Source organism: Seriola aureovittata, chromosome 2, assembly GCF_021018895.1.
Source record: "Seriola aureovittata isolate HTS-2021-v1 ecotype China chromosome 2, ASM2101889v1, whole genome shotgun sequence".
Classification (NCBI taxonomy): Eukaryota; Metazoa; Chordata; class Actinopteri; order Carangiformes; family Carangidae; genus Seriola; species Seriola aureovittata.
The window spans coordinates 22355996-22376983 of record NC_079365.1 but is presented as its reverse complement, the minus strand read 5'-3'; the positions used below and the strand labels follow the sequence as shown (position 1 = coordinate 22376983).

The window sequence follows — 20988 nt, the reverse complement described above, 5'->3', positions numbered from 1 at the left end:
AAGAGCTCAACGCAGTGTGCACACATACACAGGCAGACACAGTGAAACATACTTTCTCATGCACAAACACCAGACAGAGTTGATGGACAGAGAGACAGAGAGAGAGATGAGGAATGGACAGCAAACCCCAGAGACTGAGAGAGACAGAAAGCAATCAATCTGCTCACCTCCCTTTCCCGCCCCTTCTCAATATACCAACAATGGAGTCTGCAGGACCATTAGTGGCTCTTTAGCAGATATAATAAACAGGCTCTGGCAGGAGTTCACGGTTCTCCACACTGGGAACAGTGGCATTGCCAATTGCCACATTACACAAAATAAATACACTGTATTGATTTGCTGTTCAGAAGAAAAGGATAGCAGTAATACATAATGCATGCTGTTAAGTGAGTTAGCCTGCTCTAAAGGTACAACCAAGCCGCTTTCTACATGACACAAAGGTTTAGCTAACCTGTTAGTGATAATGCTAATCTCTCTATTTCCCCATGTGATTGCAAGTGTTATATAATTTGGTCCCATTTTCTGTTAAATGTTTTATAAGCTGTAATTAATGGCCAAAAAATCATTTACTAATGCTTTATAGATCGTTGTGGGTCGCCACGTTGTGGAAAATTCTCCATCATGACACTAGTTTTACCACTCATCTTCTGGAATAGGGTTTCAGGGCATCTGGACCAATATCAATTTATTAACTGCTTATCAACATTTGGTATAACCATTTCTTAACTTTTAAGTTTGAGTTTAAGTTTGCTGTTGATATGCTTGCAACATAGCACAATTGTAGAAGGAACAATACAGTAAATGTGAAATGATGGTAAGAGCTGTTTATCACAAGCTGTTGCTTGGTGGATTGAGCAGCAAGTTGCTGCTGATGCATGAAAACATGCTGACAAGCTTGACTTGGAGTTAGCTGGTTGTAGTTGGTTAGCATGCTGGTAGCTGGGGATATTTTAGATGAAAGTGAATAAAACATATTACAGAGAGTTGTGTTGAGTGTGTGGGTGCAGAAAGAATGGGGTTGTTCTGGGACACTGGAAGACAGTTGGAGGGCAGCTTCAACGAAACACTGGTTATTGAGAGTTTGCCAACCTGATGACCCTCTTGACTTGCCTGCACTCTCACTGTCACACACGCACACAAATTCATTTTGACAGCATGTTCCTTTATTTGGTAAGGTAAAGGGTCATAATTCACTCAGAGTTGTGGCTAGTGGTGAGATTAGTGAAACCAATAATAAAGTGAAGGTGGCTGGACATCCGAGCGTGGCTGGTACTGAGATGAATCTGCCTTGAAAGCCAGTCGGGTCAGCCACTGTAATTTAACTTGGGCAAATACAAGGCAGACATAAGGCCGGGTCATGCTGCCAAGTTTCAGTTTTTTCCTTGGGTGACGATAGGATTCAACAATAGATATAACATGTAACTACTAGTGAGCCTAGTGGAGCCAGATAAATAGGGATGATGGCTAGACTACTGAGCAGAACAGGGCATTAAGATGATACTGCCTATCAAGCCAGTTGGGCCAGCCACAGCAGCTCAGACTAAGCAGATACAGCGTAGATACAAGGCTGGGTCAAGCCGCTGAGTGCTCTGTGCTTGGATGAGAGTAGGAGTTAAAGGAAGCTTAAAGATACATTAGATTAGGACTGGAGAATAGTGTTGCCTGTCATGGGGCCCAGCAGATTTACAACAGCACAGCCTGATACTCACTGCTCGGCCTAGTGATTGGTCAAAACATGATTTAATATGAAACTGTGAAGGGAAGATGTTCCCATTCTCTTGTTTGAATAAAGACTTTCTTGCATCACTGTGGCCTGTTTAAATAAAATGTTCTGGTAATATTGTGGTTATAAATGCTGCTAAACCATTAATAAAGGGTCATGGGTTTCTCCATTTCTAATGAGCTATTAGTAAAAGAGCCATTAGGGTTTGTGTATCCACTGTACAGTCACTGCCATGGCCTGCACTCGAAATCAAAAATACTGTGTGGTTGCATTGCATCTGTTACTGCAGGTAGAAAAAACACTGAATTTCAATATGATCAAAGATATCCATCATCTTTGATTTTGAAATGTAACATCACTTAAAAATATCTCAGTGTGCTATTGTATAATCAGTGTTATCTGCACTAACCCCCCCCCCCCCCAGAAAGACACTTCAATTAGTGTCTTACAGGAGAGGTTTTCTTTAAATAGCCGGTTATCCAATCTTTTCTGAGCATTATCAAGGCAACACAGAACACTTTCTGAATTTGCTATGGAAACAAAGTAACAAAACAGAGAGCAGTGGTTTATAATTGCTGCAGGGAGGTGCATGAGCTGAAGGAACAATCAATGATTATATTAGTGGGAGGATGTAATACAGAGGGGTTCAAGTTCATGACAACAGCTATAATTAGTCCCATTAGACCAGACAAAGAAATGATTACTTGTCACTTAGATGTTTAGCCTACTGGAGGAACTACTACACCTGAAACCTGCAGACATGCACACATTATATCACTTAAAAATGATATAATGTACAACAAGACTCACATACTGTCCCCACCACCAAGGCTACATCTCACACAAGCATGTGCAGAGCTCCCTAAAAAGATGGTTATTTGCTAAGTGCTGTTATGAAGCAATGTTAATGACACCAGAAAAGGGTTGAAGTATTTAATTTGCTCTTTCAGATTCACATTAATCCTTCATCCAACTTTGATGTCAGTGGTTAAAGTCTTTCATAAATGTACTTGGGGGAGGCCTTGGAACTGATCGATGTGGTTTGTTCTGAAATTAGTTATCTCAGAAAGATATGTAACTGTTTAACTCTTCTCATTACCTTCTCTTTACAGAGACAGTGTCAGGTATAACATTAAATGTAAGTTGCTTGTATCGTTCTGATCAAAAACAGCAGCCTCAAGCCTAACTGAAACTATGCTTACTAAATGTGTGGCATGTAAGAAACAGTCAAAGACACTGTTGTGCAATAGATTTATAACTTACAACCTTTGTCTAATTATTCATTATTCATAATGGACAATTCAGATCAATGATTGTTTGAAAATAATTGGTTTCGTAAGGGCAAAAGTACAGCTGATCTGAATGCAAGAATCACAGTTTCATGATAGGAAGCATCTCATGTAATTCCAAGTAAGACATTATGAAAGCAAGAATGAGTTTTAAACTGCACCATGGCAGTAACGCCTGTCATTCAATAAAGCCGGGTCACTGACTCCCTCTCATGGTAATAAAATGGCAGACTGCACTTCAGTCGCAGTACTTTGTCTTTTAAAAAGCATATCAACAGAGGATGACAGCTGGTCCTATTTCACCTCAAGGACATTGGCCATATCCCCCACTTTTTTCCATTTATGATACTGATTGCTCGACCTGGGAATATTTCAATTTTTGGCTGGATAAGACACTGAAACCCGAATAAAAATATGCAAAGTAAGATCTACAGTGTGCTGTCAAAGCAACATTTTGCTCTGTTTTTGTGCTAATATTAAGTCATGCTGCCTGTTTGTGTCAACATGCAGTATATGCCCTCATAGTGAAGGTAAATTTGTAAAGTCTGCGAGAGAATTCCTTCCAAGACAAAGAGAGCTCTGTGATGGAGACACTATTTTCAACCTTCATAAAGTTCTTTTTGTTCTTTTCTAAATGATATTCTTCACTGCGGCAATGATTTGGTGTCACTGCAGGATCGTTAATTTCATCTGGCTTGCACACGCTGTCCAACACAAAGAGAGAGAATGACTTTAATAATTTGCCCTTTTTGAGTATCTGCCATGGTCCGATAAAACACATTCACACCTCTCTTTCACATTCAACCACATCTTCGCCATTCAAGACCTTCATTTCACATTGGCACGCCTGTGTTCCCTAAACTCAAGAGTCTGTGTTATGGCTGACGGATGCAGCCCTCTACAGCTCTCAACTTCTGAAGCTTCCAACCTCATAATGTCAGAGCTACTTTCAAATGTGATGCTGTGAAGCCTCTAATGATAAATCACCTGTTAAGACAGCCCTTCAATGTTTGATGTTATGTCACTCTGCTTGTCTTTGCTTTTTAATCTTCCGTGACATGTAAAGAAATTAGTTTTTGACAGCAACATTTTATATAAATAAATTCATATTTTCTATCTCATACAGACTCATGACATTGATTTTAATGATAAGTTCATGCCTTTAAAGAAATTACTTTTTTCATTATCGATTAATCTGCATTTTATGTTCCCAATTATTCGATGAATCATTTACTAAATTGTAAAAAAAATGTCAAGACCAACGATCCATAACCCTAAAATGTAAATTAATAGCTAAAGAAGACCAATAAAACCAGCAAAAAATCTCCTTATGGAGCTATAACCAGTGATTTTTCAGAATTCTTGCAAAAGAATTAATTACTAAAAATGACTTACTGATTATCAAAACAGTTGCCAATTATACTTATGTCGATTAACTAACCAGTTAATCGAATTATCATTTGGCCACTAGTAATTACAACTTCCACTACAGCTATTGTAATTGTAATACTACAAACCATGCAATAAATAATGATAAAAATAAACTGTACATTAACAAAGAAAAAAAAATCATGTTGTTATCAGGTCTAAAATGGGAACGGTGTATCATGTACATGCATTTACACACTGATATAATTGCATGGAGCTTTAGTTCATGTGACTCTAGTACATCCATTAGCAGTCTGCACATACCTATCTATAACTGTGCAAAGGTCAAGCAAATCAATAGACCAATAGCTGGATATTGTCAACACTACTTGTAATTCAGTATTCCTCTTGAGTGCTGTCTGCTGTGCACAGACAAGGAATGTGAGTCTCTCAAGAAGCCGCCCTTAATTTTGATCTGAGCAAAGCAAAGATTTCTTCAGTGCCTGATTAATTCAATAACAACTGCTGTATGCCAAGTATGCCACTTTAAGTAATGGAACCTGCTTTTATTATGTCAGCTTTTTTTTTTTTTTATTTACAATGGAGTTTCATTAAAGCAGACACGCTGACTTAGAGAAACATTTTTATTTACAGCAATGACTCAGGATTGTAAGAAACTGAACTGAACTGAATTACCTCACAGCCGTAAATTAACTCTCTCTACAGTATCAGTGATTTCCTACAAAGTCCTCCTTTTCTCTTTTTCTTACTATCCTGGCATTACAGTTTCAGGTTTAGTAAAAGGTTTTACAGGACGTTGTCATTTTATTATAATGAAACCTAATAGAAGATAGCACTTGATGAAATCCAGTGGCCTTCCTCTCTTCCTTATTTGGACCACATTCAAATTTTAGAAAACCACATAAAACATTACTGATCAATCAAATCCATCAAGTCTACCAGACGCATATAAAATACCTCTTGAATATATGAAGCACCAACTTACCTTGATGTTTTCGAATTTAGACTCTGCTGATTCCCAGAAAGATCAAATATTTGAGACTATTTTGAAATATATTTTTTGCTGTGAGGTCTCTGTGTAACTTACTTCTCTGAAGTTCTCGGGGCCACACTCTAAGCCTCTGAAGTCACACTCCAGCAGAATGTCCTCTATGCGGTGTCTAGTGCGGTTGTAGAACTCATCCAGGCTGAAACGAGAGCCCGGCGGGCGGTCCGGCTCCGTGGCGAGCGGAAACCCTGGTGCCATGCCTTCTTCGAAGCCCAGCAGGGGGCCCATGAAAATCAAGTCGCTGTAGCTCATCTGAGATTTCCGAATGAAGTTGTAGTTACATATGGTGACAGCTGGAAAGGTCATGTTGTTGGCCACTCTTTCATCCAGCATGGTGATGTAATCGTACTGAAGATAGTATATGACCCTGTCAGCTACCTGGAACAAGAAAGCGGACAGGGCCATGGTGAAGACCACCGCCCACAAACCCTGACGAATACCAAACCTCTTGTTCTCCACGAACACATGGTTTGCGCCGTGCAGTGAGCAACCGCTAAAGAAAGCTGCAAGGTCGTCCACCTCGCTGACGTTTTCTTCCTCATCATTGTAATCATCCACCTGACTACACCCATCCAGGTAGTCCTGTGAGTCCCCGTCGCCGTAACTCTTCTTCACGCGCTTGTAGTGGTCATCAAAACCATCTTTGCCATATCCTCTGCTGGGCTCGTCATCGGCAGAAAAGGAGATGGTGCACATGATTCGGACAGGCATGGTGGCAGGATGAATAAGTTAATAATGCTTGTAAATAAGATAGCAATCTGAAGCCAGGAGTCCAGTCCTCAAAAAGTCCAAAACAGTGAGGCAATGAAGTGGTGGTGCGATACTGACACAAAACCATCAATTGAAATAATCCTTGGAATTCAACAACCAAATACAATTAGAAAAGAGTATTCTGCCACAAACTAGTCTGACTCTCAAAGTGAGATGTCACTCAAAATATAGACCCAATCAAACAAAACCTGTCTCAGACAAAGTGAAAACATTATCTGTAGTAAAGTATTCAAGAGACTCCGTTCACCACCATTAACATCTACTCTGAGTTGAACTGAGATACCTTGCCTGGATTTGTCCTTGCGTCTCAGGGGCAGACCCATCCCTTAGAGCAATTTTGAAAGAGAGACGAAGGAGGAGAAGAAGAAGAAGAGAAGGAGTAGGAGGGGGAGAATGAGGAGGGGAAAGAAGGTGAGGCCATGAAGAGTATAGGAAACAGAATACTCCCGCAGGGCCCAGCTACAGGTCACTGTGGCAGGGCAGGGTTTCACCATTTACAGGAAAAAACAAAACGAGGCTTGGACGCAGGGGGAGAGAGAAAATGGATGTGGAAACTCAGCCGATGTACACTAGCACAAAAGCACTAAACAGGCTGTTTATTTCTGCTGATTTTACTGTTTGTGATGACCTCTCCTGAGAAGGAAATGATCTCAGCAGAGTTGTGTAATCAAATCCAAATAATACTTAGGTGTTATTGAAATGATACAGATACGCAATTGGAAAATATTCTCACATTGGAATGTAGGATACAACCTAACGTGCATTGTAAGACCTGATGTTACCTGATGTTGAGCAACAGGAACAACACAGAGTAAGATGAGTAATTTTAGGGAATTCGAAGAGAGGACATATTAAGTGCACGTGTGATGCCTTATCAAGAAATAAACTGTAACAGTCGCAACCACCAAGGAGGAAAGTCAAGGAATTTTATCACGACTTCCATTTGCTCATTGTTATTTCAATCTAATGGCTCATTTTACTAACAGATCTCTTTCAAATTATAGAACCCCACATAGCTGCGAGCATTTCTATGAAAAGGAGATTAACTGAAAGCAAATATGTACAAGTAGTGTGGGGAAGAGAGAGAGATCATCTTAAATTGATCCTCTCATTATTGAATATGGAGATAAATGCAGATTCCCAGAGGTGGTGTTGGTTGTGATATGAAAAGGAAATGTAAGAGACCGATCCATCTGTATCGATCCACCTCCATTAGACTGCTGAGATTATTTTCAGAAACATGATGGTGCCAGAAAATGAAACGTTAGACGCATTTAGGGGCATGACAGCACTCTTTATGATAAAAATCTACGGCTAATGATACCACGGATACCTCTAAGGAATAGCCACATTAAACCGCTGAAGCCAATGGGAGGCGCATTACCCAAACGGATCCACTGTGTTGAGCTTTTAAACCATAACAACCTGTGTTTTCATCACGGGGGAACTCTGATATCAAGTGAGAAGGTGAGAAAGGCAGCAGACTTGGTCAATATGTGTTTTCTGATGATAAGAGAGCAAACAGAAGAGTTGGGGCCTGGCCTTGATCAGGCTAAATCTTGGAGCTTACTTACCAGCAGTGCCTGATAGACTCTGGTTCTTGAATATGTATTAGTGATCACTAGATAGCCTCCGGCATCCAGCCTGACCTAACAAGAAGGTCACGAAGCTCCCTCAGCTGCAGTCCCCAGGCCTTGTGAGGGGTACGACTGCCTGAATATTCACACGCGCTAACATCCCAGATTTGGAACAAGATGGTGGGTTGTGAAACTGCTGTGGAGGGAAATTAAACTGTGCAAAATAGTTCACTGACCCTCCGAGTAAAATCAGATGATTAGGTTCATGTCCTTTCTGCCAAAATATCTTAATTACATTGTCAGCGCAGATTTATTTATGCACACAGGGTTGCAATAAATCTGTTCTTGTTTTGGCATCTGTGTTCTTCTCAAAAGAGATAAATCAAAGACCAAACATGATTGTCTTGCTCAATTCCTTCTCATTTATCTGCATCTATTCATCCCTTGCCTGTCATTAGTAATTTCTTTCAAATCCTGTTCACACTGCCTCAGCATGCATGCTTATATCCACACGGGGGCAGCAGCGCCACATCTAATCCTCTAGTCTCTCCTAAGGGCTGAAACTGTCATGACAAGGCATCAAAAGATTTGATAGGCATCATTTAGAGAGTGAAGATGGCAAACTGATGACAAAAGTACTTTCTTATCTGTGTTTTGCATGTTACATTACCTATTTTATATAAATACTGTCACATGTATCAAGCAGAATCATGTTTCTTTCTTGTCATGATTATTTGACTTTGTAACAGAGTTACCAGAGGCAAGCACCAAATCAAGCTTGATAAAAGAGCTTTTTAACTGCAGAGAAAAGGGTATAGGAAAGCTACAAATGACAGTGAAACAGGTACTGATTTTGTAGACTGACAAAAGATAGCTTTGAGCTTTTATAACAACTGCAAATTGTCCTAAGAACACAATTCATCCTAACATGAATTTAACAGCTCCACCACTTGTGTGTTGGACCATTATCAAATCCAGCTGGAGACTTTTGTTGCTTGTTCCTCCCCATCTACTTCTCCGCTCATTTCCTGTCACCTCTAAAGTCAACTCTCTAAAAGGCAAGAAGACATCATCCTGAAATGTTGATATACTGGTACTTAAAGATCTCAGGGAAAATCATTTGTCTAATCGTTTATCTCCACACACGAACCCTCAGCTTAGTGAGAAAACAGGAAATATAAAGCAATAGGACAATCTTTTGAGGGTACATTTTTGCATCAGGTCAAAAGGTGGCAGTGTTGTGATGTGAGTGTCCACAGTCAAAGTAAAGCATATACCCCTGGGGCAGGGATTTCAACAAGGCCATGCATTTTGCCATGGTCAGAGTGAGAAGAGTGCAGGGCAGATGAGAGGAGAGGTTTAACGCTCCCTTTCAAGTCCCTCTCACCAGCTCCGCTTTCAGCTGGGATCGACCTGGCGTTGCCATGGATACATCCTGGCCGTCAGCAAGAGAGGATGCACAAAGCCCATTACTCTGAACATGCATATAGCCACACATGCACACACATGGGCACACATGCACACACATGTGGAAAAACAGACACCCAGAAACAGCAAAAACATGGACACATGACAGTCTCTGTATTGTATTCTCTTCCACATATACACACAAGGACTCACACACACACACACAGACACACAAGGAGACACACACACACACACACACACACACAAACTGAATGGACACTTGATGCTTCTAGATAATTTATGTGTACCTCATAAAGATTTTGAAGTGAGGAGAGAAGGAGAGTCGAGGTGACATAGAATGAAGATATCACACGGAAGGAAGAGCTGACACACCGAGACAATGATATTACTTGCTCAAAGGCAGTGTTCAATCAATAATCTTGCATTCATATTCTTAGGATATCGTGGGATTCAATGGATTCGGCCTGCTCAGGAAAAACAAAGAGCGAGTAAACAAGCAACAAGCTCGATCCATTCCCAGAAGATACTACGGCAGGATGAGGCAGAGGCCAAAGGCAGTGATGCTGTTCTACAAAACACTATATTCTGTCTTCACCTTTCAACAGCTTTCATTGCTATCTGATACACAGTGTTATACACAGACGCTCCCCTGCTGGGAGGAAACAATATGGAAAGAACAGTGACCGATTTTTTTTAAGTGAGTTGTTGTGGCCAAACAACACATTTCTCATTTAGAGGGGTGCAAAGGGTGACACAAAACTTCATGACTGATCCTGCGATGCTGTTGATAAAGAAGACCCAATTCTGTAATTATAATACACAGAGCTTTGCCTGGTAATAGATGACTGTTGAATCATGTTTCCGGAGAAGAGGTTTTTCACGCTTCTCAAGAGGCTCTTTATGCTGGTAGTCAAACATCTGGCCACAACATACTGTACTTATAACAAAGAGATCCTTAGATTGAGACAAATAAAAACAAATGATCATGATTGATAGTTGAGTCTTGCAACATGTTTTGGTTTCTCCTGTTGACTATAAAGTTCCTGTTTGTCTGCCTGACTGCCTGCAGGAAAAGCTTCAGCACTTAAAAGAATGTCATATCTCTCGCTATTAGTAGGAGGAGTGACACGTTCATGAAAGATGGGTGTCAAATGACATTTTGATTTTTATTGCCATCATTGGTAAAAATAAAAGTCAAAATAAGCCCACTAAAAGCACTAACTGAGAGGCTTAAAGTATAGCTCCCCATGCACTCAAGAGGTATATGGGGAAAACACAGTGGCATCAGAGCACCTCCTTTAAACCTGACCTTGTCTAATAGCAGATTCTGGGACAATGACAAAATGACAGACTCGCTGCGGCAGATTCACTGATGGGCTCACCATTGTTTGTGTTGGCTAGTAAAGCTTTCATCAGATTAATCTGTCTACCATGCCATTTGGTTGTGCATTCAGCACATAGACGTGCGCGGCTGAAGACCAATCCCACCGTCACATATTGGTGGTAAGTGTAATATTTCAGCTGAATGTCATTTTTTTGAAGCAACGCAATTCTACCCACCACCAGGGATTTGATGGACATAACATTTGTAACGTCATCCATAATTTCTCCAAAATGCTCCAAAATGTTTTGATGCTTTGAGCAAAAACAAAAAAAAAAACACTGATTCATACTGGATGGATCTGACAAAGGATGAGCGAGGGGGAAGCAAGACACAAAACACTAACAAACATACCTGTCTTTATGGTCTTTAAGGGTTACCTGCAACTAACTAATCAGTATTGATTATCTGCTCAGTACTTTCTTGTTTAATCATTAACTAATCTCAGATACCAAGGTCAGATTGTCCAAACAACCAAGAGATATTCAGCTCAGTATCATGTACGATGTTCAATGCCAATTACTGCTGATTTATTTTCACCAAATTGATATATTGATTAATTATCTAATTGTCTCAGCTGTACTCTCTCCTTTGTTGTGAAACTTTATTTTTAAAATCACTTCAGTCAGTTTAATTGGAGCCAGCATCCAGTGAGCACAAGAGAAATTGCCTGTTGAAGTGGACCCTTCAACAACTATGGTTCTTTTCGTTTGGCTAAAACAAGAATTAAGATTCACTCAGTACTTGTAGCATTCTTAGCTGACTAAGTTGCACACCATCAAGCGGCAAAGTCAAAAGTTTAAGCCTGGCCCCAAACTGCTTATTTTACCCCCACTCACCAAATTGTTCTGTTACACTCCACTCTAAAAAAAAAAAGGAGAAAATGGCAGGAAATAATCTTGAGAACAAAACAAAAATGACTCATTACTGCTTAGAATTACTCATGGCCTGATCATGGTCAGTAACAAGCATAATGTCAAACAGAAACTGGCTGGTTCATTTATAAAAGCCTACGGCCGTGCGGTGGAAAACTACTCCCCGAAGCAGCTGGTTCATGTCACTGGCTGTTTAACAGTGCAGAGCAGATCTCGATTTCGAAACATTGACACTGCCAACTAAAGCCTTCAAAGAAATACCTCTTCCACAGCAGAGTGGTATACTTTCTTTTCCAGATTTCTGCTCACCTTCACCAATTGCACAATGCAGCACCATGCGGCACTGTGGCTGCAGATGTCACACAAAAACCGAGGAAGCTGCTCAGGGGACAGGGAATGGTCTTAAGAGGGACTTCATTGTGATGCAGACTGAAATCAAAGGCGCTGACAAATATTTGTTCATATGAGAGAGAGCTACAGGAGGCGTGCAAGTACGCTGCATCTCAAGTGGTGATGATATTTATGACATGCTTGAAATTCACACTATGTAGTGATGGGTATCTAATGATGATATGCAGCTGGCGGCAGCAAGGCCATCAAACGCTTATAGTGTGAGAACTATAAAAGAAAAAAAAACAAATGAATATACTGACACAGAGATAGACAGAGTGAGAATGTTAAGGTCGGTGTAATTAGCCCTGCATTTAAGCTGGAGACGGGAGTTATAGCAGATTAGGACAACTGAAATCAATGGCGATATCATGACTACTTTTGAAATCAATGGAATCCATGGAAACACCAGCCTGTTCCGATCAGAGTCAGTACATCACAGCCTCTCTGTCTCTCTGGCTCTGACTGACATGCTAAATGTGAACAGTGCCGGGTCAGAGATCAGCGATAGCCGCTCTTTGATTGGCTCTCTGTCCTGCCGCATTACACAGCGGCACCGATTCCCCTCTGAATGTGATTGTCACAGAGTCCAACCTATTACCTGCACGGTGCGGTCCCCTCTGTCTCCTGTCTTCCTTTTCACCTTTTTCAACTCAGCCTCTACTTGTCCAGTCTCTGTTTGATTCTCTCTGACTTTATCTCTCTTGCCATTTCTCTCTCTCCTCTCCCTCTTTTACTAAGAGGAATACTAGTGGGGCAGCAGGCTGCCTTTTAACACAAGAGCCGAGAGGGACACAGTTATCATGCTGAATGGTTTAAATATGTCATTCGGTGGCATTTTCATAAAGCCAATTCAGCAGGGCAGGCCTGGAGTCACATAGCTTGGGGATTGCGACGCTAATATCAGTGATTACTGAGTCTGCTTTCAGGACCTCCATCTGCATCACTTCATACGTACCAATAAATGCTCAGCAAACGCCCTCGATATGCAGGCAATTATTCAGTCTAAACCATTAAATAAACAATAAAGCTTATTTTCTGCAGGTTTTATCAGTCTTCTTGTGTATATATTAAAATACATGGACAGACTGTGGCAGTTTTTTGAAAGTCCGTGTTTTTTTTTTTGTCTTCCTCAGAAATTATGTATTTTTTTCTTGTCATTATTTCTGTCTGACACCAAAGCAAATAGCACAAAGGAATTACGTGACAATCATGACATTTGCTGTATTGTTCCTTATGCCAGATGCTCCATATTATTCTGTCCTCTTCTAAAAAGCTTTTTAAAAGAAGAAACTAGAAACTATCATTTTCATTATGGTTGCTGGACATATGTCATTAATTTTGCACTGCTGTAAAATAAGACTCAAGCTGCTTGAAACTCAGCATTGATTGCGACTCAACTTTCCTTGCATGAGCACTCTTGGTTTTCTTCAGATTTAAAGGAGGCTGTAATGACTGAAGCTCTCGAAAAAAAAGCAAGGAATTAGCAGGCTTGCAATGTTTTTCTTTCACCCGCAGTGTTTTTTAACCATTAAATGATGGAAAATTACATTTTCACAATGAACAAAAATGCCATTTAAAAAAAAAAATATATATATATAGAAAAAATACTATTTCTACAATGGCGTAGCTAAATACTTGAAGGTTAATATTTACTGAAATCTGCATCGATATTTCCCAGTATGCCCAGCTAATCAACATTCTAATTCAATATTTAATCAATAGTCATTGTCAACCTATTGCTTTTTCCATCTTGCTTTAATCCAGAGTTGTAAATAAACCTTGACTAAGAGGATAGATAATCATTGTCTTGTTTTAAAATTATGTGCACCATAAATACAGTCTGGACTGTTCCACATAGAGGTTGCTGCTGGAAAAAAAAAAGTTTAATTTCATGCACGCACATATGAATTCATCTTAACACACAGCACGGTTAACTTTTAAGAGCTGCAGTTTATAAACAACATTACCTGAAGTGGCTGGTAAGCACTGACACAGAGGAGACTAGCCTACTGTTATATGCTGGAGAGGAGATAACAAATTTACCTGATTGCTGTTCCTGTAATTCAATCTCATGGTGTTTTGAACCATGAAAAAAAAAAAAAAAAAAATCAAGATTTAAAGAAGCTATTTGTAAGTTTTGCTATATCTACACAGCTGATGTTAGCATCCACAGCTGTTTACTTACCAGTCTTGAAGAAACGTTATACTTTCAGCATCAATCTTTACTCATTCCTTTACTCGCCAAGAGGTGTCTCCATCTGTGGAAAGCAACCCTCTTGTTTTGCTTCTATTTCTATCACCTCTTTTCTTCTACTGGAATCTCCTCACTTTCTGATACCAAGTCGCTGTAGCATCCAGGCGGCCCTGAAGAAGTATTGCTGCGCAGAGGGCAGAAGGCTTGCTGTTTACTGGTAAGTAAACAGCTGTTAAAACGTTGGCTATGTAACAATAGCAGAACTTACAAATAGCTCTTTAAATACATTTTTGGCATTATTACCCAATCCTACTGCTGCAACCCTGTCTGCTCGAAATGATCATCATACACTATTAAACAGTTTTCCCAATTATGTTGTTTTTTTCAAATGAATGAAGAGCTACATTTATTAACAGCAGTTGAGTGGCCTGGAGGTTGCTGGAGCCAGGTCTGTGGTTAGGTTTAACTACAACAAAAGCACTTTGGTTAAGCTCGGGGAAAGATTGTGGTGTTGATTACATGTAAATAAACACAGTGTCTGAAGTCACTGTGATGTAATGTTTCTTTAACCTTAGCCAAGAGCTGTGGGTCTGGAAAAGTTTAATAATGCTGGAGTCATAACAACTGGATAACGTACTGCAACATTTTTTTTTGTTGTTTCTTTACGTCAGTAAAGAACATTCACACTGTATTTCGACGAATACACAAATTAACAGCTACTCATTTTGTTAATTGAAAAGTCATCCGGTCACGATTGCATTTCCCTCCAGATATATTTCCTGTTGCAAATTAGTTGTATATAAACATGGTTTTATTTAGACAGCAGGCTTATCTGCTGACTAATAATTACAAAGAGGCACTATAATATCTACTGTTAAAATGATCAAGCCATGATAAGTCAGAGCTTGGCAGGCACCGACTCATATCGGTCTAATCAGTTGTGAGCTACAACACACACTACTGTTTCACTCGAGGCCAGAGGGCTAACAAGGCGGGACACTAGCGCTGTGGGACACATCAGGCCAGAATTGTGTACACGCACAATATTTTTCTCTGTTCCTTTGTCCTTCAGTCAGTCACGCAGACACACACCCAAACACATGCCCACAGGTGTGCAAGGACCCTTTCAGGTGCCAGACTAACAATTTCTATTGTCCCCCACCGCCATTCCTCGACAGATGATGCACGGTCAACTGAGCCAGATTCACCAGTCTCAACACAGCCAATCACACACAAATGTCTGAGCAAAAGCATCGGGTGCATATCTGTTCCCACTTGTAGTAGTATTCACCAGTGCTACTTTCAAAGAACCCTCAAGAGAGTGGGAGGAAGGGAAAGGAAAGGAGAGCAGTAAAGAAAGAGAGAAGGTGGAAGGGGGATTGAACAAGGGGAGGTAAAAAGACTAGAGGGAGCCGAAATGGTGGGAAAGGGGGAGGGTGGGGGCCAGACATCTGAGCTCAGGTCTATTTGTCATGTCAGATAATATGACAAACGCTCCATTGGGGAGTTTATAACTAGATTATTGAGAGTCCCTCGATTTATTTGCAGGAATAAGAGAGCCAACACTCACGGGAGCCTGACGCACTCGTCACTTTTTAAAACAAAATTAGATTTTGTTCAAGTACTAACTGCATTATACTGTATCTTCAAGTAAAACAAAAAAATTATCAGAGATGTGGATAGCTTGGGTAATCAGGGAAACATCAGCCACGGTTGTTGAGCTCTCCAATTTCACTGAGAGGGCTGCTTAACAACCTAAGCCTCAAAGGTTTTTATAATGCATGCTCTCGGTCCCCTAGGTATCCATCCATCCATCCATCCATTGATGTGGTCACTAATCAGTCTGCTACATTTTACACAATTACTGCTTGCGTTACAGCATTTACTATGGTTAACACATGCTGCCGGGTCAAAAATTCCCATCCAAAGCAAATCAATTTCCATCCCACAGTGGAGCAGAGCTTGAGGTGGGAGGAAGGTTTAAGTCACACTTCAGTCAGCAAAACCTCTGCGTCCAATAAGTTCATAATGAGCCTGTCCCCATGTGACTGTTTGTTCCTTTATATGTAACCACCGGGTCTGACTCAGACACAAAGCAAAACTGTAAAAAAGAAATGTGGTTGCAAAATTCACATGCAGTATGAATGTCAAACAGAAATGACAAGCAATCTAAGACAATAACCAATAAAGTGAATAAAAGAAAAAGGATAGAGCGTTCTACTTCGAATAATATGGCATATTAAGGAGAGTCATTGCAAAATTCTCCCAGGCAGTTTGTTCTGTTAACAGACAAGACTAGGTATAAAGGTAGTATATGACTGGACCCAGCTGCTTGGGAGCTGCTGGAACGCAAAGCTGCGTTTCCAATTTGCTGAACCTTGTGTCCATTATGGAAAATAAAATACATTTATTACATAAAGAACTAAACATAAGACACACCGAGCAAGAGCCAGCAAATGGGAGCATCGTACTTAGGTATTGGCAATTATACACATCAAACAAAGATTAGAAATAAAGGTCTGCCTGAAATGAAGGCCTGTACCTTCTGCAGTTCAGGTAAATAAAGGCCCTTGTCAGTATTTGAAGAATTACGGTAGCTGAAAACTGTTGTGGATCCACTGAAAATGCCCTTGATAATGTAATAGAAACTTTTTGTGCAAAATCATTTTGAAAGAGCATCGGCCAATGAGAAAAGTCCAACACTCCAACCAATCGTGTAAATTCATCACTCAATCAGTCAGTCACTGACATTTACGATTGTAGTGCTGGGCCATAGATGGTCCAGGCAAGTCATGCTGTTGTGTGCACTTATCCTACACTATGCAAAATGAAAGTGAAGCCATATTCTAAGCTTGTTTTTGTTACTGTGTGATAAAAACTTTTCCCTTATTAAGTTCGTGAGAATGTCCTGAGAATTAATGTGATGTTTAACACTTTACATTTACCTCCTCAGCCTCTAATGAGTTGTAGATGGTAAAAAAGATTAGAGAGCCATCAACTAGTGAAGATTAGCATCTGGACAGGCCCTGACAGGGGCTCCCTATATGAGATTTACCATTTCCTTATCCCAAATAAGGGCCTGGCTGCTGATGAGAAGGGGGCAAAATCAATACGCCCTCCTCGTTCCCATGCTCAGTTGGAGCATGAGGCACTAAAAGAGGGTCAATGATTTAGTGCATCTCTCGCTGGAGGAAATTAATAAACATGAGACTGCAGGGTTGTGCTGTGGCATGTACGCCGTTCACATCAGAGAGGTGAGAATGATAGGGAAAGTTCATTCAGCCTGATAAGATAGCTAACATCCAGAGATGAAAAGTCACTTATATTTCGTTATGGAGTTCTCTTGCCATTTAATTTTGGAGCTTTCCTGGGGCAAACTTGTAAATATAATAATTAATTTGGATAAAGCCATTTTTGCTGCATTTTCTAATCAAGTGAAAGCTATAATTCAAATTTATCCAAACAACTTTCCGTTTCATATTTTGCAGACATAGAGGTGAAAAAAAATAATGATATGGAAGGATTCACATGGGAAAGAGGGAATACAATCAAATCTTTGTATTAGAAATAGCTGCACTTGCAGGGTAAACCCACATGGCATCTACATCAACAAGAAACAGTCATTAAACTATGTCCCGAGGAGGTGCAGTGACAGCATCAAGTAGTTTGGTATTATACTACCATGCCCAATTTACAAGCCAGATGATATTTGCATCAGACGCAGAGAAACTCCTCAGTGAAAACACAGCTTAGGGATGCAAAGCATCTTCTGTTATCTGACTGATAAGGACAGCGCTACTTGCATCTTCGTTATTTTTTTTTTTTTCTAGTATTCCTTCCGCCTCTAGAGTAAGCTCCTTATACAGTATGTTTTTCTCCCACTGAATAATGGATCTGGAGAGCTGGGGAGCCTAAAATTGGTTATATGCCTACGCTTTATTTCACTGATTTCACTGATTCAGGGCTTACGTAGCTTTGCATTTATCCTACCAAGGTTTGCTTGTTTAATAAAACTATTCTTTAGTACTTTTCTACACTATATTACTTATGTAAGGATATGAACTCATTGCACTCTTCCTGTTCAAATAACTTTTAGACACTTCACTTAAGGGAATGAAATCCTGCCTATAAGGGATGGCCACAGTCCTCTTTGATAAATGCTGCAAGCAGCTACCTGGCTGGATGATTTAAATTCAAAGAGAAAAAAGGCCGTACTGTACAGAGAGTCTCGGTTCATTAGGGCTCTGTGCTGAGAAGGCTGAATATTACAGAGAGAAGCTAACTGCAGCTGCCTGAAATATAAAGTCACCCAAATGAAAACCCAAGCATGTTTTCCATCAGGCAGCGTAAAGCTAACCAGGAATTTTCAAGTGAAAGACTCTGCGAAGCTACTTTGATGTAGCTGACAAGGAGCCAGTAATGAGGAGGTTGACTTTGCTCTCAATGGAGCCACCCTGCCCAAACCCCGTCTTTTCAAATCAAATGAGTGCAAGTCGATATGATGATAATGCGCGTCTGCCCATTTGTTGATACAGCTCATCTCCCTTACCAAACACCAACTGCCACTGTTTGAACTGTGGGGTCACATTAGCCTCTTGCTCAGGGCTGAATCCCTTCACCAGCTGGGAGAGTATGTGCAGCGAAAGTAAATAAGACATCATCTACGATAACACATAAAACCCAAAGTACTGTACTTGACCCATCTCTTGAGCCAGGCCATTAACCCTGGTCTGCTTTGATGCCTCTCGTGTGAATGTATGTCTTAGAATCTAAGACATAGATGCTGAGAAAAGTGAAAATGCTATTCATTTATGTAGTTCTCTATCTTTAATTCATGAATCAATTACTCTACTTTCTCAGGCTGCAACGAAGGATTGTTTTCATTATCAATTAAGCGGCTTATTATTTTCGCAATTAACATATGAACTTAGTTTTGCAGGTCATAATATACTGAAAAAAATGTATTCAATTTTTCCCCAGATCCAACAGTTTTGCACTCATATTGCTTCATTAGACTGGTCAATTGTCCCAAATAACCCAAATATCAAATTAACAATGATGTAAAACAGAGAAAAGAAGTAAATCCTCACAGCTGAGAAGCTGGAACTAGGGCATGTCTGGCTTTTTTGCTTACAAAAGACTTAAATGAGTAATTAATTATTAGTATAATTGCTGTCATTTCGAATTGCTGTCATTTTCTGTGAAACAACTCACCAATTAATCCACTTATTGTTTCACTCTTACACTGTAAAGTGCTTGATATTTTTAACCTTAGATCCAGAAGTTTTCTAATAAAAGCAAAACCTAGATATAGTTGGACTTCTGATCTCATGAACATGTCATACAAAATCAGATTTGTACTGTATTTCATGCGTAAAACATGATTTATCAGCAGCACAATGAAAATATCTAACACTTGCATCTTTTACCATTTTGGCTACCATGCCAGCTTGACTGAGTCAGCTTTAGCAGTGAAGACAAAAAGACTCAGCAATGTGAAAAAGAGGAGGAACAAAACACTTGATTTTAGCTGAGATGCCTGAATTCACAACAAGAAAGAACATGCACTGTAACTGAAATGTGTTTGAAACAAGTGGCAGAAGCACAAAAGCCAAGAAAACAAATTGTGATATATTTGTTACAGCTGCTCTCCGCTTTTTTTTTTATTTGTTATTCTTTGACTTCCCTGTCAGTTTAAATGGTACCAGATATGGGTCACATCCTGGAATAGATACAATCAGTCATCCAAAAGAAAGAAAAAGAAAAGCAAACATGAGCAGCAATTCAGAATCAGGCATGAAAATCTGCACTGTGAATTAGTAAAACATTTCAACTGTGTCAGTAAATATTTTAAGGACTGACCAGCTGGTTACAATACTTAATGACTGAAAATTTATCACTAATGAGAGCAAATTGCGCCCATATTTTTAGAGCCTTATATAATAAAACAACAAACACCTCAAAAGAAAAGCTTCTTTCTGCCTGCCTAAAAGTGGTGTCGAGAGAGGAAGTGAAAGACTGTGATTAAACAGGAACAAAGTAATTGATATTCCTCGCAGGACCCCAGGGCTCTGCCAAAAGAGAGATGGAGGAAGACGGAGACGAGGGGAAAAACGGAAATGTATTACTCAACGTCAGTAATGACCATAAACATATAAATCACAGGGAACTGAGGCTGTTACTGGGAAAATGAATCAGGCACCGCTATGAGGGGGAAGGCTGAAGGGAGTGCATGAGGAATGATGGAAGGGATGCAGGAGCAGAAGAAGTGAGGAGATGAGGGGAAACTCGCAGGCTTAAACAACACTGCACTGCAGGGTGTCTACTGGTGTTATATCACCACTCACTTACAATTACTGACGGGTCTCAGCAGAGGATTTCTTTAGATAACTGATGCTCGATTCATGATATATTAAACCCTAACTTAATTTTTCCTGAGACATGCTATAATCCAACTCTATATGGATCTTTTCATTGCCTTATAATAGTGTCACTGCGGGACACATCCAGACTGATTCAATAGAAGTCAAACCATGTAAGGATACTGAGACTAACCTTGTATGTCTTTAGCAAATAGGAAAAACCAGCTGGGACAGTTCACCCCCACTGATGTCAGTGGAGCCAATCAGGTGACCAGCAGCAAATCGATCATGATTAGCTGGCTTAAAAAAAGATCGATGGAGTTAATGACCAGTGTGACTTTGTCTCAATCCACCAAAGAAAACAAGGACATGTACATGCACTCTTACACAGCACCTGCGATGTCCTGTCAGTGTTCCTTTGAACACTTTTTGAATATTCCTGAATACAGTAACGGCAACTAATGATTTTCATTAGTAATTCAACATTTTCACGATTAATTGATCCGCCATTTTGTCACATTGTAGTAAAAATCGTCATGTGTGATGGGAAATTTTATG

General features: G+C 40.0%; 1 protein-coding gene across 3 annotated transcripts in view; it reads right to left on the bottom strand.

The window, feature by feature from the left end:
- asic1b (acid-sensing (proton-gated) ion channel 1b) overlaps nucleotides 1–20988 on the bottom strand; it is a 144810-nt gene that overhangs the window by 40110 nt on the left and 83712 nt on the right. The window contains exon 1 of one of the 3 annotated variants that reach the window (XM_056398082.1): nucleotides 5489–6160. The exons of the other annotated variants lie outside the window; for them this stretch is intronic. Coding sequence (XP_056254057.1) covers nucleotides 5489–6160 — 672 coding nt within the window. Of the gene's footprint in view, nucleotides 1–5488; nucleotides 6161–20988 lie in introns of those variants that run through there. 3 annotated transcript variants of the gene reach the window in all.